General features: G+C 32.7%; 1 protein-coding gene across 2 annotated transcripts in view; it reads left to right on the forward strand.

Moving 5' to 3' along the window:
- Positions 1-25,731, forward strand: part of LOC149528190 (uncharacterized) — an 83,469-nt gene that overhangs the window by 49,450 nt on the left and 8,288 nt on the right. The window contains exons 1-2 of one of the 2 annotated variants that reach the window (XM_089809949.1): positions 2,274-3,214; positions 3,297-3,566. The exons of the other annotated variant lie outside the window; for it this stretch is intronic. Coding sequence (XP_089666075.1) covers positions 2,876-3,214; positions 3,297-3,566 — 609 coding nt within the window. The 5' untranslated portion in view covers positions 2,274-2,875. Of the gene's footprint in view, positions 1-2,273; positions 3,215-3,296; positions 3,567-25,731 lie in introns of those variants that run through there. 2 annotated transcript variants of the gene reach the window in all.

Here is a 25,731-nt window from a genome sequence, read left to right on the forward strand (position 1 = left end):
TGTTGATTATTATGAATTCAGAAGATAATAAATATAATCATTTTGCAACATATAATACTAATGTAATCCTTGTCGTGGAAGTTTTCAAATGTGTAAAAATCTAATCATCTCAGCTTAGATCCAAATTTGTCATTTTATATCTCACCACGGTGAAACTGATATCTTTAAAATTAGAGCACCAAGGATTTCACACCAGTAAAATGGTGAAGAGGTGGAGTTAAAGAGAAATCAATTATGATTATTTAACTAATTAAACATCACTTCTAAAATCTTTAAAAACATAATAATCTGATCATAAATTGTGAAATTTTGGATGCATGTTATTCTTTTATATAATTGACAGAATTGGTGGTTCTAAGAATTCCAAACACCTAGGACTTACTCAAGTATGTAACCAAGAAGATGGGTGACGAAAAGAGAGATAGGAATTATCAATAACATGAATCAGTACCAATTATGATAGAACAATGTTTATCATTTTTAATATAAATTAATTATAACTCATACTTTAATTGTGATCTGCTATTGCCAAGTTGCATGTTAAAATACTATGAAGCCTAGTGGATGGCAAGATGACCTTTGATAAGTAGGAGATAATTTCCACAGCTAGTCAAATTGTGATATGAATATCAGGATTTAACTGTGTGATTTTGAGTCAAACTCGATGACCCATGTTTCATGAGTAGTGAGCATCACCTAGATCCAATGAGTGCTAAGTGTTCCATTTATTCTCATGAGAGATGGATTCATGTTGAATCACTACTCATGAAACATGGGTCATCGAGTTTGACTCAAAATCACACAGTTAAATCCTGATATTCATATCACAAGATGACCTTTGTCTATTCCGAGTAGGGAGGACCTTTATCATTAGAGATCATGTGGGGATAAGATTTGGTTCGAGGTTGGGTGGTTCAATCCCTAAGAATGTTTCACCTTTCTCCACGATGTCAGTCAAGCATTAGGCAGAGATAAGCTATACATTCAATTATTTATTGAAAACAGTTAAGCTATCAAAAGGAAAGAAACCTGAAGCTCTAAATTGATGGAGTGATGACTAGAACCCTAAGTGATACAGTGGGGTCAGAAGCCCTAATTAAATCCATGATAGTAGAAGCCCTAATTCAATAGGTGGTATTGGAAACCCTAAATTGAATTTGTGGTAGTGGAAGCCCTATTTGAATTAGTGGTATTAGAAGCCCTAAATGAATTGATGGTAAATGATTTCATAATTATTACAGTGGTAGATGATGCCCTAATTTTAAATATGGTGGTATTTAATTGTGATCATTATTTGATTTTGATATAGCGGTTTTTAGATGATAGTTGTCATGTGTAATTGTTATAGTGTATTCGTGGACTAACCCAAGTGGTTGCAGAAGCATCCCTAGTTTGATTTCGATTTCAGTTTTTTGACGTATGTGGTTTTCAATTTCTGTAGTAATTTCATTTGATGGTACTTCAAGTTTTTAGTTAAGAAATTTTGTCTAACTGATTTTAATAGTAAATCTTATTCACATGAACATGAATGATATAACTGTCTTTCTATGAAATGCAGTAATAACTGTATTCTTTGAATATGATAGATGTTAATTTAGACTCGAGAAATTGGATGTTACTTTATGAAAGATGTGATTATAATTGTATGTTGAATGCATCTTTTGATTTAAAAAATCAATATGAAAAAAGAAAACCCAAACGTGTTAACTTTGATTATTGAGAAACATAACACAAAATGTGTTGACTTTGATTATCGTTAAAAGTATTAAAAGCTATGACACAATATTAGTGTCACCGACTACAGACTTCAATTGTTAAACAGTCTAATATTCTAAATAGAATTGATATATAATTCACATTCTTCGTAACGAAAACCTAGACAGTGAGCACAATATAGAAGAAACGCAGATTAAATAACAGATTGAATTCTTAAACGGCATTCGGAAATCATAGATGTAATAACTGAATTCTTTGAATATGATAGATGTTAATTTAGACTCGAGAAATTGGATGTTACTGTATGAAAGATGTGATTATAATTGTATGATGAATGCATCTTTTGATTTAAAAAATCAATATGAAAAAAGAAAACCCAAACGTGTTAACTTTGATTATTGAGAAACATAACACAAAATGTGTTGACTTTGATTATCGTTAAAAGTATTAAAAGCTATGACACAATATTAGTGTCACCGACTACAGACTTCAACTGTGCAACAGTCTAATATTCTAAATAGAATTGATATATAATTCACATTCTTTGTAACGAAAACCTAGACAGTGAGCACAATATAGAAGAAACGCAGATTAAGTAACAGATTGAATTCTTAAACGGCATTCGGAAATCATGTTTAAGATCCAGAACAAAGCCCGACTGCAGCAAACTTGTTTGCACAATAAACCCACATCAAGCGGAATTTTGGACAGAATGACGACTGTCGATCAGAGTTATAAAACGAGGCATTCGACGGGAGTACATAAACCTAGCTTGCTCCAAAAATTCTCATCAAGAGGACTTTTAGACAGAAGGTTGAGTACCATCTCGAATGACATGACACCAAACGATCAAGGGTAAAATCAAAGTGTATTTTTTCAGCTGTTTGTTACCGTTCCACTTATTCAATTCACCATTATATCAATTTCCTGCTGCAGGTTTGAAACACCCACTATTTTCTTGGGTCACTCAGGAGCTCAAAAGCATTTTACGGAGCAGCTGTGGGTCAATCTCCAAGGGCAAAATCGTCATGCTTTTATAGATACTCAGAGTCTCCCTCATGGAAAATGTTTCCCTCGCCATATTTACGAAGCGCTTGCCAAGTGCCAAGTTGGGGTATTTATTTTATCAGAGGATTTCTTCGTTAGATCCATCTGGCCGATGCACGAATTGCATCATTTTTTGCAAGAGAACTCGAGAGAGAATAGGCACCTCCTTCCTCTATTCTTCGGGATTTCTCCCGACGATTTGAAAAATCCAGAGAATGAACGTCGCTGGGTGAGAACATGGAAAAAGTGGGCCGCGAAAGATGGACGAGCAGATGTATGCTTTTGGAGACATGCTGTTAGGGTTTTGAAATCATACAACGGCATTGTTTTTGAGCAAGGGATGGGAGAAGTAGAGTACAGACGAATGGTTGTAGAGATCATATGTGATATTGTTCCTCCCTATTTCACAGCAGATCTATCTTATGTGAAGGGCGGTGAAAGAATCTGTCAGGTTAGTACCCATTCTGATGTATAAAAGAATTACAGTAGTAATTTATGTTATTGAATAATAGAGTTGCATTTCTATCTTGCAGGAGATGGTCAGTAAAATGAATCAACTTCAACCTTGCAAAGGGACGAGGTTGCCTTCAGGTGCACAGACGGTGCCTGTTTATGGCAGCAGTGGAATGCGTAAGACCGCTCTTTGCAAGCTAATGTGCAATTACTATAGAAGAATATGCAGGGTGTACCACATACAGGTTGCAGCTAATGGTTTTGACCACCTTACTCAACAAAAGATTGTGTTAAGACAGCTGACTAGAGCATCTGAAAGCTTGTTGCAACATGTAACGGACACAGATGTGGTACGCTACTCTACTCTAGACAGTTCCAACAACTTAATATATTTCGATTATCAATATTCTAAAGACTCAAAGAAAAATCAACTTATAGCAAAGACATAATGGAATGAACAAATATGTATTGAGGACTCTAATCCCTGTATATGTCATTATAGTCTCTACAATCTGCACATCAGATAACCACTTGACCTTAGAAGGTGTATTTGATACGCTTACTACTTTTGAGGTGTTTAACTTTGATAATTATACACCTGCCACTATTGAATCTTCTTTCAAGTCACAACTAGTTCTTAGCAAAAAGAAAGGTAAATATGTGAAGATTGGCAATGATAGTTATAATGATGACATTGATGAACTTGAAGCCTTTATTGCAAAAATATTTGGAAGAGGAAGAGATAAATATAAAGGTAAATTACTTAGTAGGTAATTTTCATGCAACAAAGTTGGTCATATTGCTATTAGGTGTTTAAATAGAGAGGACAAGGATGAAAGGAAGTACAAAGAAAAAAGAGATGATAAAGACTACAAGAAAAGAAAGGATGGAAAAGGTAAGAAATCTTGTTACATTGTTGAAGAAGAAACTAACAATGAATCTAAGAGTAGCGATGATGAAGTTGTCTATTTTGCTATGCAAGAAGATGCTAACAAAGATGAGAAAAATGTATTAATTTTATCTATAAACAATAGTGATAAATGGGTAATAGATAGTAGATGCTCTAATCATATGATTGGTGATAAAGATAAATTTGAAGATATTGGTCCATACAAAGGTGCATATGTTAAATTTGGTAATGATATTTCATGTGTTGTGAAAGATAAAGGAACTATTCAATTGACTGACAAGATAACATGTGACAATGTTTATTGGGTTTAAAGACTAAACTATAATCTATTGAGTGTTTCCCAACTAAAAAAATCATGTTATAGAGTTGAATTCCACAAGAGGAAGGCCAAGATACATGATGCTAATGGTAAGGTAGTTGGAAGTGGTGATCAAACAAAAGGTAATATTTTCTATCTAGATCTATCAAGTGAGACATGTTTGTTTGCACAACAAGAAGATGCTTGGTTATGGCACAAGAGACAATGTGACATTTTGGTGAATATTAATAAGATGAAGAAAGTAAGAGGGTTACCTAAACTAAAGAAGCCTAATAATGCTATGGGTAAGCAAAGTCAATTGGGAAAGATGGCCAAGTCTAGTTTCAAGAGCAAAATATAGACTTCTATTAATATTTTGGAATTGTTTCATACTGACTTATGTGGACTCATTGAAGTTCATAGATACTACAGAGATAAATCTTTCATTCTATTTGTTGATGACTACTTTAGGATGATGACTATAATGTTTCTTAAAGCTAAATTTGATCTTTTTTTAGTTATTCAAGTGGTATTTGGCTAGAGTTGAGAAAGAAATAGGATATAGTTTGAAGTGTTTAAGATTTGACGAAGGTGGTGAATTTGTTTCAAATGAGTTAAATGCATTTTGCAATGATAGAGGAATTAAAAAATAGATGTCAACACCAAGGAGCCCTCCTGAAAGAAACAAATCAATAATGAAGTGTGCAAGAACATTAATGATGGAATAGAGTGTATCAAAGAAGTATTAGAGAGAAGCAGTTAGTATTGTTGTCTATACCCTAAATAGAGTGCTTGAGTCAAGAAAGGTAGAAATGGTAAACCTTTTGAACTATCGTATGATTATGCCCCTAATGTGAAATATTTCAAAATCTTTGGTAGTAGGTCTATTATATACTTAAAGATGATATGAATGGTGGAAAAGGTGATGAAGGTATATTCTTAGGTTATTTCACCGAGAACAAAGCCAATAAGTGTTTAAATTCTAACACCAACAAAATTGTCGAAAGTGCAAATGTGAAATTTGACGAGTTTACATAAAGAAGTGACACTACATGTTAAGAACTTGACGACTATAGTATATTCATCTATGTGGATGTTGATGCTCCAAGCACTCCTAATAATCAAACAAATCAAGTTACAATCTCTCAGTAGACAAGAAATCATGAAAGACAAAATCAAATTGTCGAGTAGTAGAGAGTGGGTGTGAAGATACAGACTGAAGGTGTCGAGCCACATATGGGCAATGTTGACCATTAGATAGAAAATGTTGAGCATGTAGAACATTACCTAGAACCTAAAGAAGAAAAAAAAAATGAACTTGAGATAAATTTTCAAGATGAAAGTTTAGAAGAACAGAGAAGTAAACTTCTCCAGCTAGCAAAATATGTTAGACGAGATCATAAACCTGAGAAAATCATTGCTGATGTTGAATAAGGTGTTATGATTAGAAAAAGAATCAAAGATGATACATGCTTACTTTGTGAGTTTGAGCCCAAAAGAGTAAATTATTCTTTAGACAATAAAGATCAAATCCATGCAATGAATGAAGAAATTGAGTAGATTGGGAAGAAAAATACTTGGACCTTAGTGCCAAGACCTAAAGACAAAAAGGTCATTAGAGTAAAGTGGGTTTTTAGGAACAAGCTCAATGAGAATGGAGAAGTAACAAGAAACAAAAAAAGATAGGTATGCAAGGGTTAAGCTCAAGAAGAAGGAGCTGATTTTGGAGAAACTTTTGCTCCAGTGACAAGACTTGAAAGAGTTAGGACTCTAATTGCAAATTTAGCCTACAAGAATTTTAAGGTATATCAAATGGATGTCAAATCCACATATTTAAAAGGTATACTGTAGGAATAAGTATACATTGAACAACCTAAAGGATCTATGGATCCAAACAAGAAGAACACGGTATGTAAATTGAACAAAGCTCTTTATTGATTGAAGGAAGCCCCGAGAACATGGCATGAAAGATTTCATAACTATTTGATGAAAATTGGTTTTGAAAGAAAAAATAATAACAATAACCTATATTTGAAGAATGGTAAGAACAATGAAGTACTATTATCAGAAATATTTATTGATGATATCATATATGGAGGAAAAGAACCATTATGGTAATCATTTGTTGATGAAATAAAGAAGGAATTTGAAATGTGTATGTTTGGTGAAATCAAATTTTTGTTCTATTAAAAGTATGTCAAATGAAGTTTGGTATTTCATTACATAATCCAAATATGTCAAGGAGATATTAAAGACTTTTGGTATGGAAGATTCCAGGCTAGTGAGTACACCTATGTCTACAAGACATAAGCTATCTAAGAATAAGGATTGTACTAATGTGAACTAGACCCTATATAGATCCATGATTGAAAAACTATAGTATGTTTTTTATAGAAGACCAGATATTGCTTTAGCAGTTGGAATAGTTTCTAGATTTTTAAAAAATCTTAAGAGAATCACATAATGGTAGTGAAAATGATCATGAGGTATCTGCAAGATATGAAAGACTATGGATTGTATTACAAAAGAAATATTGACTTTGAACTAAAAGTGTTTACTAACTCAGATTGGGTAGGAAATATTGATTATAGAAAAAAAACTAGTGGAGGTGCATTCTATTTAGGAAAGAGATTGGTGTAATAGACGAGCAAGAATCATAATTATATTTCCCAATCAACAGCTGAACCTGAGTATGTGGTAGCTATAGTGAACTATTCAAACATAATGTGGATCAATAAATTGCTAAAAGGTATGAAAGAATAAATTACATATCCAATGGTTATCTATTGTGTTAGCACAAGTGCTATCAAAATTTAAAAGAATGAAGTGATGCACACTAAGAAAAAGCACATTGCAATCAACTATCGCTACTTGAGAGATTTGGTTCAAGACAAAGAAGTGAAGCTAGAATATGTGAATACCAAAGAACAAATTGTTGATATCTTTAGAAAACCTTTATCAAACATGCTCATAAATATCTTAGAGATAAACTAGGGGTGATTCCCCTAGCCAAAGCTACTTAAGAAGATAAGGTGCATTGCATCATGTGTGCTAATAAGAATATTCTACATAGTGATGCAATACAACTTTACTTTGGGACATGTTTGAGGTAGATAATTCAATATAGCTTAACAAATTAGTCATAAATAGATGGCAAGAATAACCGAAACATGCAAAATCTGCATAATTGAGATGTATGAAGAAGTTTGCAGCTTAGATAACTAAATGTCTTTGGAATTATTATCAAAGAGGGAGAGATTACTAAAGATTATGATAGTGGGAGAGATTGACTAAAGAAGGAGAGAATACAATAGAGAGAGAGTTGCATAAAAGAGGGAGAAATAATAAAAAAGGGAGAATTATTTTTAGAAAGAAAAATTTAGAAAATAAAATCAGATTGAAATATGTTGGATTATATGCTAACAAGTGATACTACTACATATTGAGATATTGAGATGTTGCCATCAATTTCAAAGAGGGAGATTGTTGGAGACTTAGAATTGGAACAATTTTTTTTTTTTCATTGATGTCAAATCTATTGATAAGACATATTGCTACCCAATCTAGATGTCATATCTATTTGATAGATGAAGAGGATTAGAGAAGTTTCATATAATAGTAGCACCCAAAGGAAAGGTTGAGTTAGGAAAAGGGAGTTAAAATGGACATTTGATTAGATAGACTTTGATAAATAAAAGTGATTGTTTATGTCAAGAAAAATAAGCCAAGCCAAAAATGAGAGTAAAATTCTTAGGAATACTAAGTAATGCTAGTGTCAATTGAGCTACAGTTAGTGTCAAGAAAATCTAGAGTGGCCAAGCATTAGGATGCATCGAGTGAGATAGTTGGTGCCAAGATACAAAGTATTACTACAACTGAGTATTTCATTGATGATTGAGTGTCAAAATTTAGAGATTGTGGAGTGGAAATATCTGAATGAATTCAAGGAAATCATGAGATCAAGCCAACACAGTTGATTTCTTAGGGGATGTAAACTACATTGAAGATAAGACTGATGAGTTGGATCATTAAATTCAAGAAAAGGATTAGGTATAAATTAAAAACCTAAAAGACATATTTGAGAGAATTTTCTAGAAGAAGATCAAGAAGATGGATAGATACAATGAATTGATTTCAACCTAATCGTAAACCCTAAGATCTATGGTGGATGTAGAAAATGGTAAAATGGAAATTGTCTATTTAAAGAGATAAAGAGCCTAATAATTAGTGTAAGTGTCAGTATTGTGAGTTGTGAGTTGTGTGTGTGTGTGTGTGTGTGTGTGTGTGTGTGTGTGTGTGTGTGTGTGTGTGTGTGTGTGTGTGTGTGTGTGTGTGTGTGCGCGCGTGTGTGTGAAGACAGGCATATAGAGCAAGCTTGATCAGAAATGCTTAAGTGTGAGTGAATGTGAAGTTAAAAGAGAAAGCTTGAAAAGGTGATGCTAATATTGGTAAGTGAATCTAAGTAGAAGGTATAAGTGTTGTTGAGAAGAGCGGGTTGATCACTTGAAGGGTTTCCAAGAGAATGAAGATCAAGGACTACAATGGAAGACTTATTAGTGAGTTGGCACAAAAACTAAGTAGAGATATGAACCAGAAAAAGTGAGTTGTAATAATATAGATCAAAACCTACTTTTCTTTTCTTATCATTGTAAATAGTTTGTATTGAATTTTTTTAAATACAGGTTGACCTAATAGTCATTTTAAGACTTAACAGTTTATGTAAATCCTTCAACAAGGTGAAATTCTAATGGAATGATCAAAGTTCATTAACAAGGCCACTCCTAACATGGTGATTAAATAATTTAACAATGTCACATTTATTAGTGTATTTTTTAACATTTAATAGGGTTGGCTCCTAACAAAGATCACTTTGAAAGAGTGAAAAAGAGTGACATGCTACTGGTGGTCTTTCCCAAATTGGGTTTCCATGTAAAACTCTTAGTATCAAATCTATGATGAATTCTATATATATTTTCTATTTGATAATGTTTTCATTCTATCAAGGAAGTTATGTTTAAGACAATATTTTTTAGTATAGACCAAGCAACAACAAGATTAGCAAAATAGTGAATGTTTGTTTTATTGTTCAAGTGGTACATAAAGGCCTTGAGTAAATGATTCATCCCCTGCCCACTCTCTCAGTTACTCTAGACATTTCTAACAAATCCTTTTATTATTATTTTTTGATTGATAAATGATCGAAGCCTTGAATTATATTAAAATTAATAAGCATTACATAACTCTCCATTCTGATAGGTATTGGTAGGAAAGAATAGAGAAAGAAGACCTCCAGTCTAGCCCGGGATCATAGTCTTTTATTATACATGAATCAAACGGGCATACTCATGTAAAAATACAAACTAATAAGTATCTTAAATTATACTTTCATTTATACTTGATGGATTTTAAAGTTTACATTTCTCCTATACTTTGAGGATTACCACCTCATATGATTATCATCCCTACGTACATAAGAAACACCACAAACTAACCACCATACGATGTTACTTGTTAATCCTAAATTAAAATCTAATCAAGGGCCATATTATTACAACCAGAATGGGGTTAAATCACAAAGGAGCCAAGTTAAGTTAATTTTTATTAGTAATATGAAATTGAGTTCCCAAATTTAGGCAAATCCATGCTTTCTTAGGTTTCTTATAAATAGGGAGTTTAAATATATTTGACTTGATTGATTAAATTTAGAGTTAAATTTGAGTATACGTGCTTACTTGTATGCATTGAGAAGTGTTAAAAAAGAGATGATTTAATGTTAATTTGATTAATGCACCCATTTTCTAATTTGAATTCTTGGAGTCTTTATTAGTCATAAAATCTTGTTCTCCCATGCCAAATCTTTGCCTTTAATTTTGGGAAAAATTAAACATGTTTTAGTTCAAAAAATGATAAACTTAAGCCCGACTGAACATTTTCTTGCTAGAAATCATGCGAGTTCAAGACAGTTTTGAGACAATATATGTTAAATATAGTTTTCATATAAATATACTCTAAAGTATTTTAATACAAGCTTGCATTCTAGAAAACCAAAAAAACTATCGTAGCTGGTAAGAAATGACCCAATTTTGACATTTTTTTGACTTTATACAGTATATGAGCTGTCGAGATACAATGCAACAATGTCATGTCTAAGATTAATACATTTACATTGACATGGAAGTAACAATAGACATTTCTCAAAAACTTAAATAAACTACAGAATTATCATCTATGAGGCTATATTTTTGAAAGAGGAAAATATGAAACATAGCAGAGACATCGAGACACCCACTGGCTTAGTTAATCTGCCTAGCTCCATTTGTTGAAGATGATAATAATCTTTGTGGCTTCTTGTAGATTGTTTTCCCTTGAACCTGAAGGAAATTCGTAAGTGTTCCTCGCCCTACTTGACCTATCATAGTTAGGAAGGTAGAATTCGATAGCATCCAACTCAGGGAAATTCACCTCTAGGTGGATGTAGGCATCAAAAGCTTGAAGGTAGTTCAAAAGCCAATCTCTAGTTGGGTCCTTGATGATTGCTCTCCACCATAGAAGAAAATGTACACCTACCTCCATTTTTGGCCATTCTCTATAAAAGAGAATGTTGTTTTGAATTACCAAGCAAGGACATTTTGGGCTTCTCATGAGATCAGGGCTACCCAATTCATATTCCATATAGGCCTCTGACAAGGGAATGTTAAGCTTGTCATCAATATTGAAGAAAACTTCCTCCAATCGAATTTATTGAGGCTTAATTTGACTATGTCTAATTTAGCTACTCTTGCCCTAGCTAAACATCCTATTCAAAGCCCTAATATATTACTATTTGTTCACCATGAATGTTCATAGTTGATTACCCCTTCTCCCATGTCCCTACTAACAACTACTCTGTTCATGTCATCAATTGATCGAAATAGCCAGTTCCATTTTTCTGACTTGACTAAACCAAAAAATGCCATCATTCTGCTTTTAAAGGAATTATATAGGCATATGTTAGTATCCATAATGCAGTGGCTATACTAGCTAATTGCTAAAAGGGGAGAGTAGAAATGAGGAGGCTAGTTTCAAGAATGGTATAATATACCCCCAAAGTGAAGGATCTAGAACTTTGCATAATGACACCATATCTAAGATCGTTAGATGATAATTTCCCCTCTAAGTCATCATTGAAGTGTCACCTTGGTGGTTAAACTTCAAGAAGCTAAATTTGTGTAATCATAGAGGCAAGTGCTAAAATATGTGCCAATTTGGGAAATCATGATGCCTAGTATTTAATGATTGATACTTTTTTATTTAACTATGATTAAAAGTTAAGATGTGTTCTCCATCTATACTCGCATTTTCTAGTTGATCTACTTCATTATTACCTTCTCTAAAAATATGGAAAAATCTTATTTCTTTGAATTCTTCCAATAATTTTAAGTTAGCTTCGAATCAAGAGTTTATAATCCAATTTGGGGATTTTCCTTTTCTAAGAGCATTTTGGACTATCTGTGAATCTCCTTCGATTATAATTTTTTTAATTCTTAGCTTTATGCATATCTTTAGATCTTCTTCTACTGTTTCCAATTCTGCCATATTGTTTGATGTCACTCCCAATGGCTTTTCTCTTTTCACAACCCATTTTCCCATTTCTTTCCTATGTATACATCCTATTCCTCCTTTGCCAGGATTGCCTCTAAAGGCCTTGTCAAAGTTTAATTTCTTCTAACCTTTCAGGGATGGTACCTATTTACATTCTATCCTAGCCATTTTATTCTTCTTCTTATATATTAGGGGTGGATTTATTAGAAGATTCCATTATTTTCTGATTCAGCATCCCATTCGGTAAATGAGCTTTCTTCTATCATCTTTTTTCTTAAGTCACTATTCATAACTTCCACTATATTTGCTTCAATTTTGTTGCAAAGTGTCAGTGAATTAAGTTCTATATCTTGCAAAATTTGTCTATTTCTTTCTTTCCATATTTCCCATACTAAGATTGCTAGGGTGATATTCCACAATTTTCCATATACACACTTGTTAGTGTGTTTTGGCCATCTGGCTATGTGGTTTTGCCAACTTTCTTATAGGGGGACTGTCCAATTAAGCCTTGATTTGAGCCAGGGCTAGCATTCCTTTACAAACTTGCATTGATAAAGGAGGCGCTTAGAAGTTTTTGTTTTTTCTTTGCATAGAATACATGTTGATGGTCCTTCTAATCCCATCTTTCTAATTTTGTTTTCTATGAGGATTCTTTCTTGGATGGCTACTCATAGAAAAATGGCAACTTTGGGAAGCCCTACTAGGTCCCAACATAGGTTCATTGGGATGTTTAATGCTTCCCATTCCTATGAGTTAGTTATTTGTTTATATCATTCTTTGACTTTATAAGTTCCATCTTTGGATGCTGCCCATATTAGCCTATCTTCCCTATTTTTAACTTTGATTGGGCTATCTTTCAAAAGTTCTTCTAGGAACACTTGATCTATCTGACTCAGGCTGCAATCGATTAATAATTTCCATTCCCAAGATGTTTCCATAGAGGTTTGAGTTACTATGATGTAATCTTTAACTTTGGATCCCCATTTTTTCTTTAAATGATTAATGATGTTATGATTCAAACCTGATTTTTCGATGGGAAGTGTCCATTTCAAGAACCTTCCTACAATAATGCTTTATCTCCTTTCCCAACATCCCAAGTTATGCAATTGGTTATGATATGGTGACACTTCAAAAGGAAATTCCATGCTACCAAGGCTTCGGGGGGATTCCTAGTTCTAAATATTAAAGTTCTTTCCTCTATTTCTAAATATTTATTGTAAAGGATTCTTGCCTATTTGCTATCTCTTTCTTGATACATTCTCCAAACTTGTTTGGTTCCCAAGGCTTCATTCTGCCATTCTAGGTTTTTGATTCCTAGACCTCCTACTTCTTTAGGTGTAAATATTTTTTCCCATCTGATTAACATCTCTTTCTTTCTATCTTCTAAACCATTCCAGAAGAAATCATCAAAAAAAAATTTCAATTTTTCGATTCGTGTTCTTTGGTATTGTAGACAGGAAAGATAATAAGTAGGTAAAGTTGATAACACTGCTTTGTTTTTTGTCACTTTCCCTGCCTTGGTTAGCCATTTTCCTTTCCAAGCTTCAATTTCTTTGTCTATTTTTCCCAGTATTTGTTTCCAGCCTTTTTTTCTTTGATTTCATTTTTCTAGGTGTATTCCTAGGTATTTGAAGGGGAATGTACCCTTTTTGAATCCAAATCCATTGCATATATAATCTTCTCTTTCCCTTGTTGTATTTAAGAAAGAAATTTCTATTTTTTCTACATTGATTTTTTGACCTGAAGCTTCAGAATAATTGTTGAGGATATTTTTGAAATTCTCCATCTCTATTTTAGTGCTTACTCTAGCAAGAATTGTATCATTCGCAAATTGGTGGTGGGTGGTATTTTCTACATTTTTTTGTGACTTTTACTCCTACAATTTTATTTTGGAGATGTGCTAATTTGATTTCTCTACCAAAGGATTCAACCATAATAATAAACATAAAAGGAGAGATAGGGTCACCTTGTCTGATCCTTCTTGAAATACTAAAGAATTATTTTGGTGTCCCATTAACAAGGATTGAAATTTTTGAGGTAGAAATACATTGAAATGTTATGTTTATCCATTGTTTTGAAAAATTGAAAGCTTCAAGAGATCTACATAGGAATCTCCAATCCACTTTATCATAAGCTTTTTGAATATCTAGTTTTAGTAGCATGCATGCTTTGTTATTTTTTATTGGTGAATGGATTGTTTCTTAGATGATTGAGATTCCATCTAGGATAGATCTCCCTGGTACAAAGCCTATTTATTTTTTCTGATATTAGCTTAGGGAGAAGGATTTTAAGATGATTAGCTAAGGTTTTGGAGAATACCTTGTAAATAGTGTTACAAAGAGGTATAGGTCTAAAGTCTCTTGGTTCCACACTTTTGTTTGTCTTGGGTAAGAGGGTAAAAAGGTGTCATTAATTTCTGCTAGAAGTTCCCCTCCATTCCTAGTTGCTTCTAGTGCTTTCCATAAATCTTCTCCTATTATCTCCCAACGTTGTTGAAAGAAGAATGCTTGAATTCCATCAAGTCCAGGAGTTTTATCTAGATTGATATTAAAGAGGGTTGTTTTTATTTCTTGTAGTGTAAATGGTTTGTTAAGAATTTTGTTGTCATTGAGTGTGATGATCTTGGGAATAGTTTTCAGCAATTCTTCTTGCTTGGTTCTATTGGATGCTTCATAATTATTGAGAATATCTTTGAAGTGTTCTACTAAGATATTTGCTATGCTATCTAGGCTATAAGTAGATTCTCCTTGCTTGTCTTTGATTTTTGATATATTATTATAGTTCCTATGATGCAATGTACTGCTATGAAAGTATTTTGTGTTACAGTCTCCTTCTACCAACCATTTTTCTCTAATTTTTGCTTCCAGAATATTTCTTCTTTAGCCAATATTTCTTCTTGTTTTATTAGGTATTCTTTTTCAAGTTGGTAGGTTTAATTATTCATTCCATTTTTTATAACTTCTTTATTTAATTTTTCTAGTTTCTCTTCTATATCTATATTTTCTTTGAAAATATTTTTGAAATGTGTATTATTCCATTTTAGAATTTTTTCCTTTATGCTCTTAATTTTGGACACAAAGCAAAATATTTTAGATCCTTGAAATTGTTCTTCTTGCCACCACTTTTTTATATTATTCATAAAGTTTTTTCCCATGAACCACATCACGTTTAAATAGGTTTTTTCTTGGTTTAGTTTGTTCTTTGATTTCGATTCTTACCGAAAAATGATTCAATCTTTCCATAGGTAATATTTCTGCCTTGATTTCTCTATTCAACTTGTTTAATTCTCCTTCGAAGAAGAATTTTTCCAATCTTTCTGCAATGTAGTTAAAGTCTTTTCTCCTATTTAATCCATTAGATGTTGAAATTTCAATGAGAGAATTCTTTTCTGCCCATTCTTTGAAATCCTATGTAGCTCTAGACATTGTTCTGACTCCACATATTTTTCATCTTTCTTTAAAATTTCATTAAATTTTCCTCCAATAATGATGTTTCCTTCCTATAATGTTTTGATGTAGTTAGTTATCTCACTTCAAACTATTGATTTTTCTACTATTTTTATATGTCCATAGACATTGATTAATATTATCTGTAGGTTTGTCTTATTGCTAGACACTCTACTACCCATCCAGTTTGAGTGAGAAATAGTGTTTTCCACATTAACTTTACAATTATTCCAAATAATTCCCAGCCCTCCTGAGGTTCCCTATAATGGTTTAAATTTTGATTTCCATATTCTTAGTCTCTACCCCAGTCCGATGCCTTCTTCTTTACTTAGTTTTGTTTCTTGAATTAATAAAATTTCTTTATTAAAAATTGTTAGATTATGCTTTAATAAGAGTTTCTTGCTAGGGGTGTTTAGGCCCCTAGCATTCCATGTAGTGGTTTTCATTGTTCCTTGGGAATGTTCTTCCCCTTCCCTCCTTGTAGAATTTCCTTTATTTTAGTTTGATCCTTTACCTATCCTACTACTTCCTTCAATTCTTTCAATGAGTCTTGTCCTCTTTTTGTTTTTTTCTTACCACATATAGGTGTCTTTATGCCTTCCTGATTCATTGCTAAGCCCAAGTTTTCCAACCTTATTTGGTTGATTACTTTTAGTGCTATGTCTGATACTTCTAGTGGCTACTAATCCTCTGCTAGGATTTCTTTGATAAGTTGATTATTCATTAGCTCCTCTTCTACTTCTAGATTTTGTCTATATTCCTCCTACCTTGTTTCTTTTTTTCATTCTTCCTACTAGAGCTTTCAACCAGGGGTCTAGATTCTTCCCTTGCTTCCTCTACTTAATTTTCCTATTCATCTTCTTGCATAATTATTTTCTTTCTTAGATGTTCTATTTCTGATGACTCTTTACCTATAGCTTACACATTCCTAGATTCCTCTTCATCTTGTTGAACATGTCCTTTCCCTTACTTGGTGTTTGCTAGAATTTGTAGCTCTTCTTTTTTCTTTTTTCTTGATTGTTATGTTACTCCATTAAGTTGAGTCTGCTGGTGGGATGCATAGATTTTTCTCTGTCTGCCTCATTATTTGATCTTGTTCTAGAATACTTCCTTGTTTTGGTTCCACTTCTTGGTGGTTCTCCTTTCCTAACTGCTTATTGCTAATATCTTCCTTTTCTTGTGTACAATGTGGGTTACTGTTGTTTGGTATCTCCTCTACCTCAATCTCCAAAATACCTTTTCCTTTATGTTTTGTATGATTTGCTTCTCCTATGATGCACTGGTCTTTCAGTTCATTTTGTAATAGCAGGATGTCATGAGTGATCTTCTTTATCTTTTTTATATTACTTTCAATTTCATCTATTGAATCTAGCTCTATTTTGCAATCTCGACATTTCCTATATATCTGGAGTGAATGTTAATGGTCTATATTTTTCATCAATCCTTCTTCTACCTCTTCTATCCTTTCTACATCCTTGGTTTAGACTTCTTACTCTCTTTCTACTTTTCCTACATCTTTAACTCTAACCTTCTTTGGTGACCTTATTATCCTATTTTCCTCAAGTCTCTTGTCCTCTTTTCTGCCCGCCCTTGGTAATTTTTTAATGTTATTTTTTATTGTTGTTTTCCTTAAATCAGTTCCTATTATCTTGTTGATTTCTCCTATGTATTTAGTGAATTTTAAGTTGTATATTGATCTATTTGTTATAATTTTCTTTTTTATAGAGTCGTTATGATTGGTTTTTATTAGAAATCTAATTATATGTTATTTATGTTTGTTTGATTCAAACCCTATTAATGTTCCCAAATATTGACCTATTCTTTTTAGAATGTGGTTTTCATTTAGTTCTAGTGGTATGTTTACACATTCCATCCTTTCATTTCATATTTATGTTTATTATCATTTACATTGAAATCTGGTTTCCATTCTAAGAAATCTATGTGATATCCTTTGTAATAATAGTTTGTTAAATCCAAAATTTCATTTCTAGATTGTAAAAAGGTGCTTACATTCACTAGAATGGCCTAGATAAATATAGAGCCAATCTAGAAAGGTATTTAGAAAAAATCTCCCAAGCACAGAATGTGAGAAATTTGTGATTTGCATCCAACATAATTGAATTCTTGAAATATAAAAATCATGTTGAAGATAAGGATGCACAACCATGAATATTTAATTGAAGTAAAATAGTTGTTGAGGGGTTCTATACATGAATTCAAAGAAAAGTTTAGAGCAGTTTCTAGAAGAGAAGGAGAATGAAATGGTTGATAGATTCAATATATGTGTTGAATTTGATCGTAACCCTAAGATCTACGGTAATGTTTAAGTGTCAAAAAATTAGAACTACCTATTTAAGAAGGGTGACCTAAAGAAGTTTTCAAGAAGATGTTTTATCGATGCTATTGATTGGTGAACTTAAACAAGAGGTTGTAAAGAGTTATGAAAAGGTGAAGTGTGATTGCTTGAAGTATTGCTAAGAAGATCAGAGACAAAGATGATAATGGTGTTGGAATTAAGGATAAAGTAACTGAGAGGGGGGTGAATCGGTTACAAAAATTAATACACAAATCCCTTAGATGTCTTAATGATCTAACTACTACTTTTACTCGGTAAACAACTATTGTAATTCGGTTAATTAAACTATTACTTTCTTTTCAAGCAATCATGGATGTAACTAAAAATAAAGTGAACACAAGAGACACCAAATTTAATGTGGAAATCCAATATGAGAAAAACCACCAAGTAACTAGACACCAATTTTCACTCTTTTGAAATGAGCCATGTTAGGAGCCAACCCTGTTAAAGGTTACAATACACACTATTAAGTGTGACCTTGTTGGAAGATTTAATCACCCTATTAGGAGTGGCCTTGCTAGAGGTCTTTAGAACAATTCAACTAAACTGTCACCTTGTTAGAGGATTTACAAAATGGTTGTTAAACCAACTCTGTTAAGAGATTTGAAATCACTACTACAATGGTTAGAAAGCAACAATGAATTGACTTGAACAAGATGCAACTAAATTTGCTAGACACAGGTCTCTGTTCAACATCATTAGATCCTCCTTGATCAAATATGACTTTGCTGCTCCTCAAATATCTCTAATCATTCTTCAAATTCACTTCCACAATAATCAATCTTCATATCACATTAACTTCTTATATCTCCACATCATACTTCTTTGAATTCACAACTTGACTTCTTACTTATACCATTAAAATTATCACGTCAGCTTATTTACATGTTACATTTACTAATAAACCATTCATCAGTCAGCTATAGATATTATTCTTAAACAAATAAATGTCATTTACTAGCCGACCCTGCTCGGTAAATGCTGCTTCTAGAAATTTCCAGAGTTAACCTTCTTGACTCGGTTAACATTACAATATCTTAAAATCCTTTGGCTGTCGAGTTTACTCAATAAGAACTGCTTTTACCAAATTACCTTTGATGACCAAGTGAACTCGGTAAGAACTGTTTCTATCATATTTTCTTCGATTACCGAGTGATCTCAATAAGAACTGCTTTTGTCATATTTTCTTTGATTACCGAGTGAGCTCGGTAAGAGCTAAATTTATTTGATTACCTTGAAGGCTTGGTAACCAGTTATCTACTTGGTAGACACTGTAAGCTATCTTTACTAACCTTTTTGGCTCGATAGACACTATCTATTGCCTTGCTGACCTTCTGAGCTTGATAGACACTGTTCTTTGCTTTGCTGACTTTCTAAGTTTGGTAGGAACTATCTGATGACTGATATGACATTTGTATGACATCAAAGACAACACACAATTGGACAATTGTATCCAACAATCTCCCTCTTTGGCATTGATGGTAACACAACATGTCATAGTAGAATGAAATTTGAAAACAAGTCTTTTAATGACAAAACTCCTTCTTACATATAATCTCTCCCTCTTACGCAAACTCTTATTATTTGAAAATTATAAAATGATATCTCCCTCTTTGACAACACATGCCAAAGATAACTCAAAACAATTGAATAGCATTGTATCTGATGTACTGATTCATATGCAATGTCTTCACTAGTTTACTCATCAACTGATAGATCTTCAATTCTGTTCCTGTTGATGCATCACTAAAACTGTATCTTAGTGAGCTTTAGATAGGGGAATGACCCCTAACTTACCTCTTAGATACAAGAATGCATCCTTAGGTAAAGGCTTTGTGAATATGTCAGCAATTTGTTCCTTTGTATGCACATATTCCAATATTATTTCCTTTTCTTGCACCAGTTCTCTAACAAAGTGATACTTTATGGCAATATGTTTGGTTTTTGAATGCATCACTGGATTCTTGGAGATGTTAATTGCACTGGTGTTATCACAAAACATAACAACTGGTTCTATGATTTCTCGCTTCATACCTTTCAATAATTGTTTAAACCATAAAATGTTTGAGCAATTTACTGCTGCTGCAACATATTTAGCTTCTTTTGTGGATTGAGATGTACAATTCTACTTTTTGTTTGTTCAAGAAACCAACCTTTTTTCGAGAAAGAAAGCTCCTCCACTTGTGCTCTTTTTGTCATCAATATTTCATGCACAATCTACATCAGTAAACACCTTTAAATCCAATTTTCCTCCAAGTTTATACCATAATCCATATTCTTCAGTTCCTTTCAAGTATCTCATGATCCTTTTGATTGCCATCATGTGATTTTATTTTGATTTTGCTGAGAATCTTGCTACAATTCCTACTGCAAGGGCAATGTCTGGTCTTGTGTGCACTACATATTGCAACTTTCCAATCATAGATCTATACAATGTCTAATCCACTTCTTTTGATTCATCATCCTTGGTGAGTTTTAATCTAGTACATATAGGAGTCCCAACTAGTTTGCAATCTTCCATACCAAACTTTTTCAGTATCTCCTTGATGTATTTAGATTGAGTGATGTAGATTGCATTCTTATTCTATTGAATTTGAAGACTAACAAAGAATTTGATCTCACCAAATATTGACATTTCAAATTCCTTATTCATTTGTGCTAAATTTTTTTTGCAAAGATCATCATTTCCTGTGAAAAAAGTATCATCTACAAATATTTCTACCAAAATAATCTTATTATTTGATCCTTCCTTTATGTACAAACTACTATTGTCATTAGTTCTTTGAAAACCAATCTGAATAAGATAGTTATGCAATATTTCATACCATGCTCTAGGGGCTTGTTTCAGACCATATAATTCTTTATGCAATTTGTAGACCATGTCCTTCTTGTATGGATCAAAAAAACCTTCAGGCTTCTCAATGTAAACCTCTTCCCCCAATATGCCATTAAGAAATGCTGACTTGACATCCATCTGATAAAATTTGTATCCTTTGTATGTAGCATATGCAAATAAGGTTCTGACACCTTCCAATCTTGCAATAGAAGCAAAAGTTTCTTCATAGTCTACACCTTCTTCTTGAGAGTATCCTTTGCATACTAGTCTAGTTTTGTTCCTTGATACCTTACCATTTTTATTTAGTTTATTTCTAAATACCCACTTTGTTCCAATCACATTCTTGTCTTTGGGTCTAGGTACAAGAGTCCATGTTTTTTTTTTTTCTATCCGTTTTATCTCTTCATTCATAGCTTCAATCCAACTTTCATTGTCTACTACATCTTTGACATTTCTAGCTTCAAAATCAGCAAGTAAACAAGTGCCTTTCAACTTACTTCTTGTCATTGTTCCTTCTGATTTATCACCAATGATCTGATCTGGTGCATGATAGTTTCTGACATACTTGGCTAACACAGGTTCCTTTCCTTTTGAATGATTTGCATTTTTATCCTTCTGTATCTTAACTTCTGGTTCTAATTTTGGTTGCTTGGGCTCGGTAGATGCTAACTTGGTAACTTTTGTTTGCAACTCGGATTCTTGCAGCTCAATAGATGTTGACTTGGTTTGAACTTTTTGTGACTCCATTAATGAAGGCTCGGGAGTTGAAGATTCATGATTGATAGGTATACTTGGTATTGTATTAGGTTCAATGTAAAAAAATCTTCTATAGTCTTCAAGTTCTTTCTTGCTTTCTTCTTTTGTTCTTTCTACAAACTCATCAACTTTCACATGTGCACTTTCTATGACTTTTTGAGTAGATAAGTTCAAACATCTATATGCTTTGCTTTTGCAAGAGTATCCCAAAAATATTCTTTCATCACTTTTTACATCAAATTTACCTTTTCTAGATTCTTTCAAAATATAACATTTGCTTCCAAATACATTTAGATCACTTACATTGTTTGTAGCCATACCATAATTCATAGGGTGTTTTGAATGAGTCCTTTTTCAGCTGTACTCGATTCAAGGTATGAACTGTAGTGTTGATAGCTTCCTTCCAATATTTAATAGCAATGTCTTTCTCAATCAATAAGATTCTTGCACAATCCATTATAGATTTGTTCCTTCTTTCTATTATTCCATTTTGTTTTGGAGTTTTAGGTGTTCAAACTTGTCTTTTGATTCTTCTTTCAATGCAAAATTTATTGAACTCATGTGAAATGAATTCACCACCTCTGTCAGATCTTAAACATTTCAGTCTTTTGCCTATTTCCTTTTCTACTCTGGCCAAATACCATTTGAAATTTTCAAATGCTTCTGATTTCTCTCTAAGGTACATGATAGTCATCATTCTTGAATAATCATCAACAAACAGAATGAATTTTTTTTCACCATTATAACTTTCAATGCCAATAGGTCCACACAAATCAATATGCACAATTTGTAGAACTTCTTCAGTCTGATAGTTCTTGCTTTTAAAACTAGTCTTTCCCATTTTACCAATTTGACAATTCTTCCATAGACCCACCTCAGGTTTCTTTATGTCAGGAATACCTCTTACTTTCTTGAATTTACTGATCTTTATTAAGTTGTCAAATTTTACATGACACAACCTCCTATGCCATAACTAGCTTTCTTCAATTTGAACAATGAAATATGAACATTCACCAAGTTCAAGATAAAATAAGTTACCTTTTGTTTGAGTGCCAGATCCAATCAGCTTTCCTTTGCCATCTAGTAATCTTGCTTTTTCATGCATGAATTCTACTTTGAATCCATTATTGAGTAGTTGTGCCACACTCAACAAATTGTGCTTTATTCCTTCTACCCAATATGCATTATCACATACAAGTTCCTTGGTTAGTGAGATTCTTTTTTTTCATTTTATACAACAACATTCATTATTACCAAATCTTACACTACCACCATCATAGTCTTCAATGTATTCAAACTTAGTCTTATCATTGATCATGTGATGAGAAAAACCATTATCTATGATCCATGTATCATTTTTTCTCATATGAGAAATTAGTGCCATTTCCTCATCATTATCAGATTCATCTTTTACAGCAATGTAGACAATTTCATTTTTTTCTTCATTATCAGAATCATTAGAATCTTTTGTCATAAAATATGTTTTCTTACCTTTATCCGTGAACGATTTGAAGTCTTTCTTGCCATTGTACTTGTGACCTTTCTTCTCATCTTTGTTCTACTTATTTGGGCACCTAACAGCAATATGTCCAATTTCTTCACAAGAGAAATAGATTAAAAAAGCTTTACCTTTGTATTTTACTTTGCCTCTTGAATATTTTCTTACTAGTAGAGCTTCAACCACTTCAAGATCACTGTCTAAACTTTGTTCTAATTCTTCATCACTTTCTAATTGTGGTTCCTTCATCTTTTTCCATTTTTCTTTGAGTGAAAGTTTGGCTTCAAATGCTGATTCAACATTCTTGGCAGCTGGAATATAGTTGTCATAGTTGTTTAGCTCAAATGAAGTCAATCTTCCAACTATGGCCTCTAAATTTATTTTATGATTTTCCTCACATCTCCTTTCTTGAATTGCAAAAACTTTGATTGCATAAATAGGAAGTAGAGTTCTAAGAACTTTACTTATAACTTTCTCCTCACTGATATCTTCTCCAGATGCTTTGATTGTACTAACACATGCTTTAACTCTTTCAACATACTTTGCAATATTTTCATCCTCTCTAATCCTCATTTGATCAAATTGCCCTCTCAAACTTTTTGCTTTGGCTCTTCTCACATTATCATCTCCTTCATAGATTTCTTTTAGCTTGTTCCACATTTCAAAGGCAGTTTTGCAATCCTTGATGTCATCAAATTCTTCATAACTCAGACTAGATGCTACATCTATCATCATGTTATTGTGAGTCTTCTTTTCAGTAATATCATTGATAGATAATGTATCAAAAGGTTCTTCATATTTTTTATCAAGGTACTGCAGCCCTGTATCACCAATGGAAGCCAGATGAAGCCTCATCAATCCTTGCCATGCTGAGAAGTTGTCCCTGTTAAGTATTAGAATTTTTTTTTTGTAAGACATCCTGATCTTTAACTTAGATCCTTGAAATCTTTTCCTATAAGCACCAATAGCTCTGATACCAATTGTTGGAATTAAAGATAAAGTAACTGAGTGGAGAGTGAATCACTTACTTACAAAAATTAATCCACAAATCCTTTAGATGTCTTAATGATCTAGTTACTGCTTTTACTCGGTAAATTAAATTATTACTTTATTTTCAAGCAATCATGTATGTAACTAAAAATAAAGTGAACACAAGAGACACCAGATTTAACGTGAAAACTCAATATGGAAAAAACCACCAAGTAACTAGTCACCAATTTTCACTCTTTTGAAGTGAGCCTTCTTAGGAGTCAACCCTGTTAAAGGTTACAATACACACTGTTAAGTGTGACCTTGTTAAAGGATTTAATCACCCTGTTAGGAGTGGCCTTGCTAGAGGTCTTTAGAACAATTCAACTGAACAGTCACCTTGTTAGAAGATTTACAAAATGGCTGTTAAACCAACTCTATTAAGATATTTGAAATCACTGCTACAATGGTTAGAAAGAAACAATGAATTGACCTGAACAAGATGCAACTAAATTTGCTAGACACAAGTCTCTATTTAGCATCATTAGGTCCTCCTTGATCAAATATGACTCTTCTGCTCCTTAATGATCTATGATCATTCTTCAAATTTGCTTCCACAATAATCAGTCTTCATATCACATTAACTTCTTATATCTCCACATCATACTTCTTTGAATTCGCAACTTGACTTCTTACTTATACCATTCAGATTGTCAAGTTGGCTCATTTACATGTTACATTTACCAATAAACCATTCATCAGTCAGCTATAGATATTATTCTTAAACAAATAACGTCCTTTACTAACTGACCCTGCTCGGTAAATACTACTTCTAAGAATTTTTAGAGTTAACCTTCTTGACTCAGTTAACATTACAATATCTTAAAATCCTTTGGCTGTCGAGTTTACTCGGTAAGAACTGCTTTTACCAAATTACCTTTGATGACTGAGTGAACTTGGTAAGAACTGTTTCTATCATATTTTCTTCGATTACTGAGTGATCTCGATAAAAACTGCTTTTGTCATATTTTTTTCGATTACCAAGTGAGCTCGGTAAGAATTAAATTTTTTTGATTACTTTGAAGGCTCGGTAACCAGTTGTCTACTCGATAGACACTGCAAGCTATCTTTAATAACCTTTTGGGCTCGGTAGACACTGTCTATTGCCTTGCTGACCTTCTAAGCTCGGTAGACACTATCCTTTGCTTTGCTGACTTTTTGAGTTCGGTAGGCACTATCTGACATTTGTGTAACATAAAAAACAACACACAATTGAACAATTGTATCCAACAAATGGAGGTTAGTTAGTGGATCAACATATGAACTACATTGTGATATGTATTTGTAAAGTGAGTTGTATTTGTTTAGATCAAACTACCATTACTTTCTAACCATTGTATCAATTTTGAAATCTTTTGATTAAGATGACAGTGTAGTAGATTTTTTAAAAAATCCTCTAATTAGGCTACTTCTAACAATGTAATTAAATCCCTTAACAAGGTCACATTTAATAATGTGTTTTGTAACCTTTAATAGGATTGGCTCCTCACAAAGCCAATTTCAAAAGAGTGAAAATTGGTAGCACATTATTGATGGGTTTTTCCAAATTGGATTGTCAAATTCAATCCTAGTGTCATACTTGTGTGAATGTTATTGGAGATTTTTTATTGGTAATGTTTTACATTCCAAGTTTGTTACTATTCAGATAGTGGACTGTAAATTTTATGTTGTTGATTATTTTCTATAGAAACCAAACTACTTAATGATTAGATCTAAAGTATTTGAAGTGATAAAAAGTTCAATTGATACATCTTGACTTGAGAATAACTTATTCGCTGCCCCTTCCAATTATTCTGAATCATTCT

The sequence above is a fragment of the Cupressus sempervirens genome, chromosome 11 (genome assembly GCF_028749045.1).
Source record: "Cupressus sempervirens isolate cs-2001-9-10 chromosome 11, ASM2874904v1, whole genome shotgun sequence".
Lineage (NCBI taxonomy): Eukaryota > Viridiplantae > Streptophyta > Pinopsida > Cupressales > Cupressaceae > Cupressus > Cupressus sempervirens.